At 39.0% G+C, this 13,335-nt stretch overlaps 1 protein-coding gene across 1 annotated transcript in view; it reads right to left on the bottom strand.

Annotated features, from left to right (window-relative positions):
- FAS2 (Transducin/WD40 repeat-like superfamily protein) overlaps positions 1-13,335 on the bottom strand; it is a 73,219-nt gene that overhangs the window by 44,120 nt on the left and 15,764 nt on the right. The window contains exon 2 of the mRNA XM_089432969.1: positions 10,561-10,672. Coding sequence (XP_089289095.1) covers positions 10,561-10,672 — 112 coding nt within the window. The remainder of the gene's footprint in view (positions 1-10,560; positions 10,673-13,335) is intronic.

Genomic DNA, 13,335 nt, shown 5'->3' with positions numbered 1-13,335 from the left:
CTCATTCAATGAAAGGTAGGTCATGATTCATCTATTGTGAAGTAATTTAACCATTTTTGCATTCAAGTGCTTTCATTTAATTTAACATGAAGTCCTTTCCTTTAATTTAACCTTACTCATGAGACTCCCACATAAATATGGTGCACATGCTAGCAGCAAAGGCTGTCTGGTCAAGTATGAGTAAGGTAGTATATGCAACCCATTGATGATGGATAGATTACAACATCAAAAGAAGTAGGTCAATCGGCCTAGAATTTCATCCCAAAAGCAACAGAGCTAATGCATTATGAGGATAGGGGAGTGATATCTCCATGGCTTGTTGAATCAAGTCCAACACTTGATTATATGGCACAGGAAATAAGGTGATACATACATACAATTACAAACATATATACAAAATATATCTATGTGCGTGTGTCTGTCTATCAATTGGGTTTATCTCGGGTGTTTGGGAGGACTGATTGCTATCCTCCCCACCTAGGTCCAATTCTCGCAAGTGACATGATGAGCTTTGTTGTAATGGTTTCAAGCCATGTTGTTGAGTCTGAGCAGTCCCTTGAGGACCAAAACATGTATATTTCACATGTGGAATACAAAGATATTTCTCAAATATATATATATAAGCACACAGACACATGAAACAAATTGAAATTTTGTTAAGATTGGAGCCGACCGGTAAGAGTAAATTTAACTAGGCCAACCCACAATGATGACCTGAAATATATATATATATATATACAAAGGTGACCTAACAAAAATAATATGTAGAGTGAGTCGACTTGTAATATGCCTTGAATTAGATATAATGTATCAGGGCCAACCTGATTTGGACCCTAATATCATTATATATTTAGTGAGCCGACCTCTTTGAGAAGTTCGTTTTGAAAAATCCATTAGGGCAGCATTAGGGCAACTTATTTTGATTTCTCTTACTTGACATTTACCTGTGATATTATATTTTTCTTCTGTTGATTATGTTAGTGTTCTTATCATCAATCAAATGTCAAAAACATGAAGATCACAACCATGCAAAAAACGAACACAAGATATAGGCACTCAGCCAGGGCAAAACCCCTCTCTAGGGGAAAACCCAAAGGAATTCTTCTCTTCTTTAGAATCAGATCAAATGAGACAACCTTGACTTTTAGACCAACATTATACTGTCCTCCATCCACCAAGTCAGCCCTTTGATAAATCTCCTTCAATCAGGACAAAAACACCAAAGAGTAGACCATCGAGGACTTTTCCAAACAAGGGCTCGATCTCTTTAATATGGTCTGTAGTTTCGTCTTCCAATAGCTTGGACCTGCAGCAACCTTAACTCACTGCAATTTGCTTATGTTACAGAGACAGAGAAAAATTTGGGTGCATTTCCTTGATGAGTATCTCTTCTTGCTTCTTAAGGATGTTACCTCCTTCTAGCCTTCGCATAGGTTTTCTTTCTTCCAAAGTTGCAGATCAAATTTGATTGATATTGTGTGCATCATAAGGTCAAATTGCTCCTCTATACATAGTGGTCATATCTCCATTATGTGGCCGACTTGATGAGTGAGAAAACCGACTTGGTGGAGGGACTAGACTCGTAAAATAATTTTCTTTCTTGACTTAAAGAGCCCAAGAAGGGTCTAATACATAATGACAAGTACAATGACTTATGACTCAACCCTAGAATCCTTCAATGGAGGCTTGACCTAGAAACAAAAATACAAAGAGCATGAAACCCATGCTCATAAAATAAATTTTCCTTTTATAGTAATTTTTCTTTTCTTTCTTACATCATGACTCGAGAACAATTATGAAGACCGATACTAGTTACATTTCTCAACAGTTCGTTGGTTGTTTTGGGTGCTAAATATTTATTATGAAGGCCTAATTTGCCCACCTTTGGAGACTTTTGAAGGATTGCATGCCCTCTTTGGAGCCCCTCACATATCCATACTTGTATTTGAAGACATTGCTTATTGCTTTTGTCAAGGAGAAAGAGCTTTCAAGGGCCTTTGTAGGTTGGATGCTAACCTAAAAGCCCCCTATTGCCTTTTCATAGGGAGATATATGATATATCATCAGTGACGGTCGTTGCCCCTTAGTTTTGTATGTGTGGCTTGAAAGGTCGATACTTGTATGCAATTTAGATTATTTAATTGATAAGAGGGCCTTTTGCCCCTCCATAGGCTAGAATAGGGTATTTTGACTTAGAAATTAATATTGTATTTGTAAAGGAAGCTGAGCACCTTCTCTATAGATAGAGGTGCACTTCCTCTCATTTTCTCATGGCTAGACTAGGAAAGAAATCCCTTAGCAAGTCTGAAATTCCTGAAATCTTCTTTTGCTTCTTAATTTTGGCTTTGGAGGAATAACTGGAGTGACCTCTTGGAGGATTTTGTTCATATGGATGATCTTCTTTTCATGGATGAATATTGGTAGAGCTTTGAATGGATGCATGATTATCTAAGCAAGTGTTCTTTCTTCATCTTGGCTATGTTTATGGATCATGGTTATTAAATATTCACCAAAGTCTTGTTGTTGTTTTTATCTCATCATCTCTCTTGTACAAACCATCCATCAAGTTCTTTTGACATGACATGAGTGTAGCTATCCTATCATTGAGGAATGTAGGATGTCTAGGTCAAAATTCGGGAGCACATGAGTGGGTCTACCCTAGTCCTTGAATGTAAATCCACTCCATTTATCTTCCAGTGTGTTAATCCTTGACCCCATATACCCCCCCAAAAAATATTAGCAACCTAAGGCACTGATATTCTATCCTCCAACACCTTTTTCTTTTATATAGCCTTCATTACATTTTGTTGGGGCTTACTCTCTAAAATCACCTTGTAATTCCTTGATTGTGCATGTTTGGGAATGTTCCCTTTGAACTCAAATCTGGAAATTACCCTAAAAACCCTAGCAATCCTATTTTCCACCTTAAACCCAAACTGTTTAATCTTTTGAATGGCAATAATTGATGTAGAAACCTTAGGAGCTCATAACTCGGTTTCACAAGGCCATTAGACCCCTAAGATCTACTAGGAGAGAAACCCCCCTTGAGCTAGAGGAGAGTTGGCCAAAAGTGAGAAGAGGGATGGTGAGGAGACAATGGCCCCCTCTTGAGTACACAAGATCTTGCACTTGAGCTTTATGATTTTATCTCGAGAAGTGGGAGATTTTGCTATAACAAGGCTCAGCCTCACAATGAAAGAATGTAAAATTGAGAAAGAAGATAGCATTCTTCTCATTCCAAGATTAGACGGATTGCTTTAGTTCATTGAAACCGTATTTTAAACATAAAGCATGCAAAATATCAATTATAAGACAATAAACTTACAAAATCCTCCACAAAAGGCACTTCTTTCTATCCCAGAACAATGTCTCCATGCAAAAATCACATGGTCTGGCAATTCGCACCAAGAAAGGACACATTTTTGCCAATGTAGCAAAAAAGACTAGCCTGCACTTTCTTAGAGAGGAATTGAATTCAATGTGTGATGATGAGAAAAAGAAACGAGGGGATGTGTTGGAAAATCAAAAAGGCAAAAAGATTTTCTCTTGTTGATAATTACTTGTGATTATTATTATAATATTTCTTATGTTCTTTTATCTTAGTTCATCAAGCAATTACCAAAACCAAACACAAAGATAAAGGACACCAAATGTAGGCGCACATCAAAGGCAAAACCCCTATATTAGGGAAAACCCAATCAAGAACTCTTGCTTCATTAATTCAAATGAGATAGACCAAGACCCTAAACCAACAGACCTTCCTCCTCCACCAAGTCAGCTCTTCCTTATGATAGATGATCTCTTCAAAGTTACCAAGTTCCATCTTCTCAAATGCAGCTTCAACCTAGAATTTCGACCCTTAGCTTCAAAACTTTGACCTAGCTTTAGGACTGCAACTTTGATTTGGCAACTTCAATAGCTCCAGCCTAGCAACTTCACACCTTCGACCTTGATGCAACTTCACACCTTCGACCTCGATGCAGCTTCACAGTTTCGATGCAGCGTCACAACTTCGATGCAGCTTCACAGCTTCGATGCAGTTTCCCAGCATCAGAATTTCGTTGCGCATGAGAGAGAGAGATAGCTAAAAACTTCAATTCCAACTTCCTTCTTGAACTTCGCACTTTTTCTGCTCCCAGCTATTGCAATTCAAGCTTGTGTGTGATTAGTGACAAATGAGGTCGAATTGCTCCAGTATATAGGCTTCTTGTGAGGTTGAATTCCCCTGTCGAGGCTGACTTGTCCTTCCTTGAGTCTGACATGGTGGAGGAGGCCTAAAAGACCTAAAATACAATAAAATAAATTTCTTCTTTAACAAATAAATCCCAAGAAGGGTTATTTACAATATGACATGGACAAGAGCACTTGGCATAAACCCTAGAATCCTGCAATGGAGGCTATGACCTAGAAACAATTGACCCAAGCATGAAACCCATGCTTTAACAAGTCAATTTATTTAATAATAAAAATTATTTTTCTTTCTTTTGATAATATAATACATCATGACTCAAATACAATTATGAAGATCGACACTAGTTACATTCTTCAAAAGGATGCTCGATCTATATGAGACCTATTCCACTCAGTTTTTACAATAATTAGACAAAGAAGCCCTGTTGACAAGTTTACTTGGTGTTCTACAAGAAAGAGTTTCCAAGACCACCTCATGGCTCAAAAACATAACAAAAGTGCCATAAATTCCCAAAAGTGTGGGAGCAAATCCTCCTAAAGCATGACATCATCCTCCAAATAACTTTAGAATCCACAAAAAGGTGTGATATGGGCTAGTGAGTGCTCCATACTCCAAGATGCATCTCAAAGATCATGTGCAAGCCTCCAAAGGGCCTCCATAGCCAACACATCATCTCCATTGTGCCCTACATCACCCTCAAAGGAGCAAGACAAGTTATGTGGCACTCTAACTCAATGTTGCATGAAATGCCCTCCCCCCAAGGATCCAAACCGTGTCACACACTAATCCGTGGGGGATCCATCTTCGAATCCGCGATTCAGAACCGCAGATCAGGCTAGCAAAGACGACTCTTGGAAATTCGGAACCATGTCGGCCCGATTCGCGGTTCCAAATTTCCAAACAGCGGATCAGACTGACAAAGACAGTTCATGGAAATTTGAAACTGTGTCAACCCGATCCGTGGTTTCGGACTTCCGAACCGCGGATACGACGACGAATCGGGCACGGATCCGTACGGATCCTGAGCGGATCCGAAGGGAGGTGGGCAATTCCACATGGTTCTAAATTATTTTAAAATTTTTTCTTTGACTTAAGTTGGGTTAGGGCTTCTCAGACACTCCCAAGGTGCCCCCTTGATGCTCCTTAAATGCTTCCTAGATGCTCCCTCATGGTAATGTTAAATTTTTTAAGTAAAAGTGGAATTCTCCTTTCTTTCATTTTCATCCTTTTATTTAAATTTTTAACACTACCATAAAATGACTCGGGATGTTTGAGAGTGGTTCTAGCCTCATCCGACTTCATATGGAAAAAAAATAGAATTTCATATCCTATTCAAAATGCAACAAACTTAACAGTTTTCAAGAATTCAGGATCAATGGGATTGTGGCATTTTATTAGATTATATCATGTATCAGGGTATGTGATTAGCATTTAATCAAAAGCACCAAGCCCTACATGTACCCTAGTGTTGGTGGTGTTAATTGTTGAATTCCTTTGTCATGCCCTTAGCAAAAAATTACCTTTCAATCAAGTCAAAATCATCAATCAAGCATGTTAAGCTTTTTCTACCATATTTTAAGGGCTTGGATTAGGTAGTTTGACCAAAATTGGGCAATGTTGACTAATATCCCTAGACAATCGAGGTAGAGTCAAAGGCTAGACAAGAGGAGAAGAATCTAGATTCTAGATGGTTGATGCTCGAATAATTAATCATTAATGTACAATGGATGCCACATTTATCTTGATTTATGTACAAATATGCATGTTTCCATATCTGATCAGCCCAACCGTGCAGTCCAGCCCGAATACATTCCCAAGGTTCTATAGTGGAAAGTGAGGTTGAGGTCGAGTTTGAGGAAGTAAGAGGTTCTAGGTCTAGGTCGAGTAAGAGGGCTATGGGTTCTGTCGAGGTCAAGGGTCGAGGTTGCTGCAAAGAGATCTAGGTCGATGTATAGGGTGGAGGGTCGAGGGCCTAGGTTGTATGTTCTAGTGGGAGTTGTAGGGTCGAGGGTGGAGATATACCGAGTGGTTCTAGCCTCATCGGACTTCATATGGAAAACATAGAATTTCATATCCTATTCAAAATGCAACAGACTTGACAGTTTTCAAGAATTCAGGATCAATGGGATTGTGGCATTTTATTAGATTATATCATGTATCAGGGTATGTGATTAACATTTAATCAAAAGCACCAAGCCCTATATGTACCCTAGTGTTGGTGGTGTTAATTGTTGAACTCCTTTGTCATGCCCTTAGCAAAAAATTACCTTTCAATCAAGTCAAAATCATCAATCAAGCATGTTAAGCTTTTTCTACCATATTTTAAGGCTTGGATTAGGTAGTTTGATCAAAATTGGGCAATGTTGACTAATATCCCTAGACAATCGAGGTAGAGTCAAAGGCTAGACAAGAGGAGAAGAATCTAGATTCTAGATGGTTGATGCTCGAATAATTAATCATTAATGTACAATGGATGCCATATTTATCTTGATTTATGTACAAATATGCATGTTTCCATATCTTCTACAACTAATTAAATATTTTGGATGGTTTTTTAATATAAATGCAAAAAAATATAAATATATATACATATAGTAGACGCTTCGCTTCCTAGATTTTTGGGAAATAACGCTTTCGTGGATCCGCTTCCCAAAAATGTCCCCACTTCGTGCAACATTGCTCTTACTCAAGCATCAAGACTCCAAAATGATGTGCAAGCCCTCCCCTATCATCTCAAGGATGACCATCATCATCCAATCTCTGGAACAAGTGATGTCCATCAAACAACGTCAAGGCCAACCTGAGAGCACCCTAGCTCCATTGGGCACATCATCAAAATCTCCAACACCAAGCTTCATGGGCTCAGCGTTTCAAGTTTCAACATCTGGGGGTCCCTCAGGGTGGCAAGCATCGTGTGGGGTCATCAAGTAGCTCAACACTCCACTATGGATGGGCAATGTTGCATCAACAAGGTCATAATCTATGCAATGGATAAACAACCCTCGTTGCTCTACTGAGAAGTTGGGGGAATCACCTCAAGAAGCCTCTGCAATTGTGATGAGAACCACCTGGCAAAACCCTCTCAAGGTAAGCGAAAATCAACAATCATTAGGTACAATAACCATGGATGCATCATAGTGGGCCATATTAATTTGTGGGGCACAAGAATACTTTACACAAAGATCACCTTCAAATATCTAACTAGATCAAGTCTCATATAAGTGTTCCCTCTTTATGTTAGGGATAGTTAGATGGATAACCCTATTAGGTGTTTCCAGCGCCCAAGGAGAAGTGACAAATCCCAAGTTATCCCATCAATCCATAAGTGTATATTTAGATAGTGGCAACGAAGTGGGCATGACTTCAAGGCAAGGTGCCATAGCCAAGTGACTAGCTAATGGTGGTCCAACATCCTGAGTGTATAGATGTAAGGAGGGAGCAATCGTGGAGGCATGAGTTACCCCTTTCCTCGGCCTGCTTTTTCCACCCCTCTAGTGTGCCTTTTACTTCTTTGCTTTGATTTGGGTGCATAGCTCAAGAGCCCAAGCTTGTTTTTGAGATTTAGCATTTAATACTCCTTAATCATGAGGTATTTTTATCACTCATCAAGGTTGGGACAATACAAGGGTTCCTTTTATGGATGGAGTATCATGTGCTCAAGGAACTTGGTGATGGCCAATAAGGGGGAAGAGCTCATGCTAAGCTTTTGCACACATGCTAATCAAATGTCCCAACCATCTTTTACATTTTATATTTTTCTTTCATTGTGGATTTCTTTTGCTTTTAACTTTCTTTTAGTTGCATCAACCTCCAAGACAAAGTTTTCCAGCCTAAACTCAAGGATGAGGATGTGAGGACGCCAATCCCCATGACTAATAACCACCAACGTGAAGATGGAGATGAAATAAAGGGAAAGATGGAAAGTGGTAAGTATGGGCTATCATGGGCACACTACTTCATTCAGAGCCTCCCCAGTAGTGTCCTTCCTAGGACCCGAAGACCTCAGAGGAGTTCCCATTGGACTAGAGTGACTAGAGTCAGAGACTAACCTCTCAAATGAAGTGGGGGAACAAGAATACAGTCAAGATCAATAAAGTATATAGATTAGCCCCTAATTCATATAAGTATGCTCAAAACATTAGGTGAAAGCACATGATTACAAAATGGTTAAATTGCTTGTCGATGAATGACCCACCTTCCTTCAAGAAGGAATGCCAAATGGGATAGAGAAATGTGACCAGAGTAAGATGTGGAGGATCTATGGCATCATGTCATATGCTAATCAATAGGGCTCTTAGCTGGCTGGTTGGTTATCCAAGGAGGAGAAAAATTTCTCCTATGGGTTACCCACCCAAAAATGGGTAACAAGGACAAATCTCCCTAGCACCTTCCAAGTACAACTTCACACAATTTGACTTTTAACAAATCCAAAAGAAGTTTTATGGTTGTAGCTTCAGAAGTATGTTTTCTTAATTGGTATGGGCACTCAATCAAATATGATTGTTATTTTAACATGCATGGTAAGAGGAAGTGTTGCATTGATAGCACCCTCCTAATGTACACTATAATGTTTATATCATATAAGATGCAATTTTCTTCATTAAAAAATGTGTTTTACTAGATACAAGCCTTTAGCTATTACAAGAAGACATAAAATCTTCAAGAAAAATAAGCAAAGAATTAATTATCAAACAGTACAACAGCCATTTCATAAGGACAAAAGATATCAAATTTCAATGAGCGTAAGAGACCAAAATTGATTAAATTGAAAGCAACCTATAACAAAGTCAAGCATAGAAAAATCAACTTACTGTTACAAAATTGAAGGATACTCAGCATGATAAAGTTTTTCCCTCTAAAATAATGTGAAACTTTCCTCATTTTATAAAGCCAAGCAAGAATACCCCACCGCGAGTGCGAATGTAGAGCCCTCAAACTAACAAGACCGCCCTGGGCAGCTTGGCTCTCCACCTAGGGGCCATGCGTCAACCATAGCTCAGTTGTACACTCCATTAAATAACCTCATGCCTGGAGCCTTCACTATCAGTGCAAGCCATTACTACGGAGTTTGGTTTATGATGGAGCATGATGATTATAAGGTCATTCCACCTCAAGGAGAATTGTGTTGGTTTAATGCTCTGGCATGCGAGAAGATTATACATTCATTTGGTTTCATGGAGAACCACAATATGCTTTGGGTTGCCGTTCGAACCATCGTGTGTGTTTATTGCAATGTTGATCATCCTCGCAATTCTCTAGCAGCCAGCGTTGATGTCTGCATGGAGGTTGGGACTCACCATCCACTGGTCACGGCGCAATACATGACCTGTAGAATTTCTATGGATGCACAAGTGACCCAATTCGGCACTCGGGTTCGCCTTTCAAACCAGGGACAACTAGCAACTCAGCGAAGTGATTACATTGGGAGGCATTCATGGCGTTTGAAGTAGCTCCTTTGGGTTATTACTTCTATGCTCATATATGAAGGGGACAGGCTTGAAGCCGCTCCTTTTGGTAATTCTTCTTGTCAAAGCTTAATATGGCCTTTGGTTCGTCGTCCTGGTGTGTTGGTGAAGAGCAAAAGCTCTATGTCAACTGCGTCTGGGAGGTCATAGCATGTGAATGAAGGAGTGCAATTTTGTGTTGCAACGTGTCCGTTCATGGCTCTGTTGAGTTCGAAAGCAAGTAATTTTGGTTCGTTTGTTGGTTGGAGGGACAAGCAAGAGCATGATTACACGTTGGAGACATGTTGCTAGCTCGTTGATGCCTTGGTGGTTGCTTGTTAAGCCAAGGCTGCTCGTCGGTTGCGCTTGGGACAACGTCGATGTTCAAGGCTCAAGGGTGTCGTGTAAGGAGTTCCTGTTGTGCATGGTCGATGGACATAGCTTGTGGCTCGTGACTCTCTGCGGCCCGTCTATGGTCTCAGGTCATCCAAACTCAGTTAATTGGTTGGCCATCCCATATGCAGCTTCGAATTCTTTTACATAGGATAGTCTAGTCATGCTAAGCACCTTTACTGTTAGTTTTGTGGCTCTAGGCCAAAGTTTTGGTTATCATGTGTCATTTTGCAAATCATTTTCACTCCTGCCTATGGTTTTGAAAGACATTTTAGTTAAACTTAGTATATGTAATCTCAAGACTTTAAATTGGTGGTTTTGGGCTGGTTTCGCTGCTGTGCAGCCCTTAACACCAAGTAGAAATGTTTGTACTCATTTCATCAATAATTGAATGCCAAGCCTCTACACAAATAAAATAAAGCCAGGCAAGAATAGATAATAAGCTAGCAGATTTATCAAAACTGTTTGATTTAGCATGCAAATTTTTATTAATGGCTTGTTAAAATACCTACAAGGGCAAAAATATCTCACCAGATGGAGAAAAACGCAACACATTAACAGCAGAACTATGATATGAGAGGCTGCTTTCATAAGATGCCCTAGGGTTCTCCTTCTTGCTTTCACTTTGGTACAATGACCAAAACTGCAAACCAACAAAACAGCCATAACAAAATCAGTTAGCATACAGATCTTAAACCTTCATGAATAAAAAAATGCCTTGAAAATATTCTCACTTTTTAGTTCTCAACAGCACAATATTTATTGCTTAATACTATTGACCATTGTCATGAGCAAGCCTTGTAACAATCATCTTAAACTTCTACAAGAACATCAATCCACTAGAACTGAAAATAAAAAATGACTATAGTGCAAGCTTGGCAGGTTTTTGAAATGAATTAATGATAATTAATCTCTGTCAGGACTTATTGGGAAAAGAAAAACAAGCATTACTAATGCATGCACTACAAAAGCATGTGAAGAATCACATTAACTGGCTTGTGAACACATTTAGAAACTTCCCAAGATATAAACCATAGATGAAAAAATGGGTGAAAAATCACTGACATCATAATTCTTTAGGATGCAAACCCCGAGATGAAAAATCACAGTTTTCATAAAATCAGACCAAGCAATTTTTTGAAAAAATGGGCAATTTTTGGTAATTTTTCATGTCATAATGCAAAAGATCAAGGAGCATGATTTTAACCCTTTTTAAGGCTAAATTTGGTTTTTTTCATTTGTCTTTGCAACTGTTGAGAAAAAGAGAGGGAAGGTGTTCACCATCATCAACAACCAATCTTAAGAGGGCCAAACCTTTGTTCTCACAGCCATCAAAGTTTTTTATTAGACCAGGGATCAATCCCTATCTGCATATAGTTTTCATATTCTCAGCTCCTAAGTACTTCAAATTCCACCCCTTAACATGGTTTTTTCTAGATTTATGCAGGGATTTCAAAGTGCAGGTTGGTTACGTCTTATTATCATTTTTCATGGCTCATGGAACAATTTATAGGTCTGTTTTGTTTGACCGGAAGTTGTTTCTTATTTAGCAATGTTTGATGTTCAACCTTTTCATTTCCTTTTACCCTAGGTTTGAAGTTTGAAATTAAGTATTGCCTTGCCAAAATGCCAAAGCCATTCGACCCATTTGGCAGTATAGTGAAACTAAAGATGGAACAAACCAACAAAGATTGTCTTGTAAACTATGTGGGCAGCCAATGATAGGAAAGATTCGCCAATTGAAGTACACATGGCTAGACTCACAAAAGATGATCTAGGGATTTGTACTACATCAACCTCAAAGAGTATGCAAGATGCCCACGATGCTATTTATGAGAAAGATGGAAAGAAGGAAGAGGCAGCCACTACCAAAGCTAAACTTGTTGCCAATGGAGTGGCTAGATCCTCAAGAACCACAAGCCTATATGGGACTCAAAGCAATGAAAGGGACTCCACAAATTCACCTTCCATGAGGACCTCACCTTTCTTTGTTCCAAGAACCACAGAAGGGGCACGAGCTTCCATTCTATGAACGCTTTTAAAAATAAAAAAGCAAGAAATAGATAATGTTGTGGGGAGGTGTCTTTCGAGATAAACATACCTTTAATTACAAAGATCAATCCATTTTTCCAATCAATGTGTGATGCTATCACTATTGTGGCCCAAGATATAGGTTCCCTACCTACAAGGAGTTGTGAGGGCCAATTCTTCAAGAGGAAGAAAATGACATTAATACTAGATTGGGGAACCTAAATAAGTCATGGGAGGCCATTGGGTTGACAGTGATATCGGATAGTCAAACATATGGGAAGGGTAGGACCCTTGTTAATTAGTACATTGTCATAGGGGGGCAATGTTTGTTAAATATGTTGATGCATCGACACATGTTAAAGATGCAACATTGTTGTGTGAATTGTTGAATGGGTTTGTGAGAAACTGGTTTGCAACATGTGCAAATCATAATAAATAATGTAGCTAATTATGTGGCTGCAAACAAGTTGCTAATGGAGAGGCAACCCACAATGTTCTAGACTCCATTTGCTACCCATTACCTCAATTTGATGCTTGAGGATGTGGGAAATACCTTTTGTCAAGGAGGTCATTGATCAAGCTATAAGCATCACAAAAATCCATATATAACCATGCACTTGTTCTTAGACTCATGAGGAAATTCACAAGAAATATGAAGTTGTTGCATTCTGCAATCATGTGTTCTACCAACAGCATCATTTCTCTTCAATCCATGCTCAAATGTCAATTTGAGTTAAGCATGTGTTTGTTTGTGATGAGTGGCACAATTTACATTTAGCACAAGATAGGATGGGAGAGCCATTGCTAAACTAGTGTACACTAGTTCCTTTTGGGAAGGTGTGTAATCTATTCTTGAATGTCAATTTGGGTTGAAGCATATGCTTATTCATGATGAATGGCACAATTTGCATTAAGCACAAGATAGGATAGGAGAGCCACCAATAAACTAGTGTTTTTTCACTTGGTTGACAAGACTAAACCCACAATAGGTTACTTGAATAAGGACATGGACTGAACCAAAGAAGCTATCCAATCTTATTAGGTGGGAAAGAGTACCTTTGAATACGACAAATACATGATGATATGGGATATGATTGATAGTCGATGGATTGGGACAACCCATCAACCCATTCAACAAATGATACTTTTCCTCAACCCCACCTATGCTTATTCATGTAACTTTGATTTTGAAGGCAAGGTTATGGAAGGGCCCATTACATGTCTCCAAAGGACGGTGCCTACTGCCAGTGCTTGCTGAATAATTAATTGCGAGAT

Source organism: Pinus tabuliformis, chromosome 5_1, assembly GCF_031772625.1.
Source record: "Pinus tabuliformis cultivar Carrire ecotype Pingquan chromosome 5_1, CPIR1, whole genome shotgun sequence".
NCBI lineage: Eukaryota > Viridiplantae > Streptophyta > Pinopsida > Pinales > Pinaceae > Pinus > Pinus tabuliformis.
The sequence above is the reverse complement of the archived record's forward strand: the minus strand, read 5'-3'. Positions and strand labels throughout refer to the sequence as shown.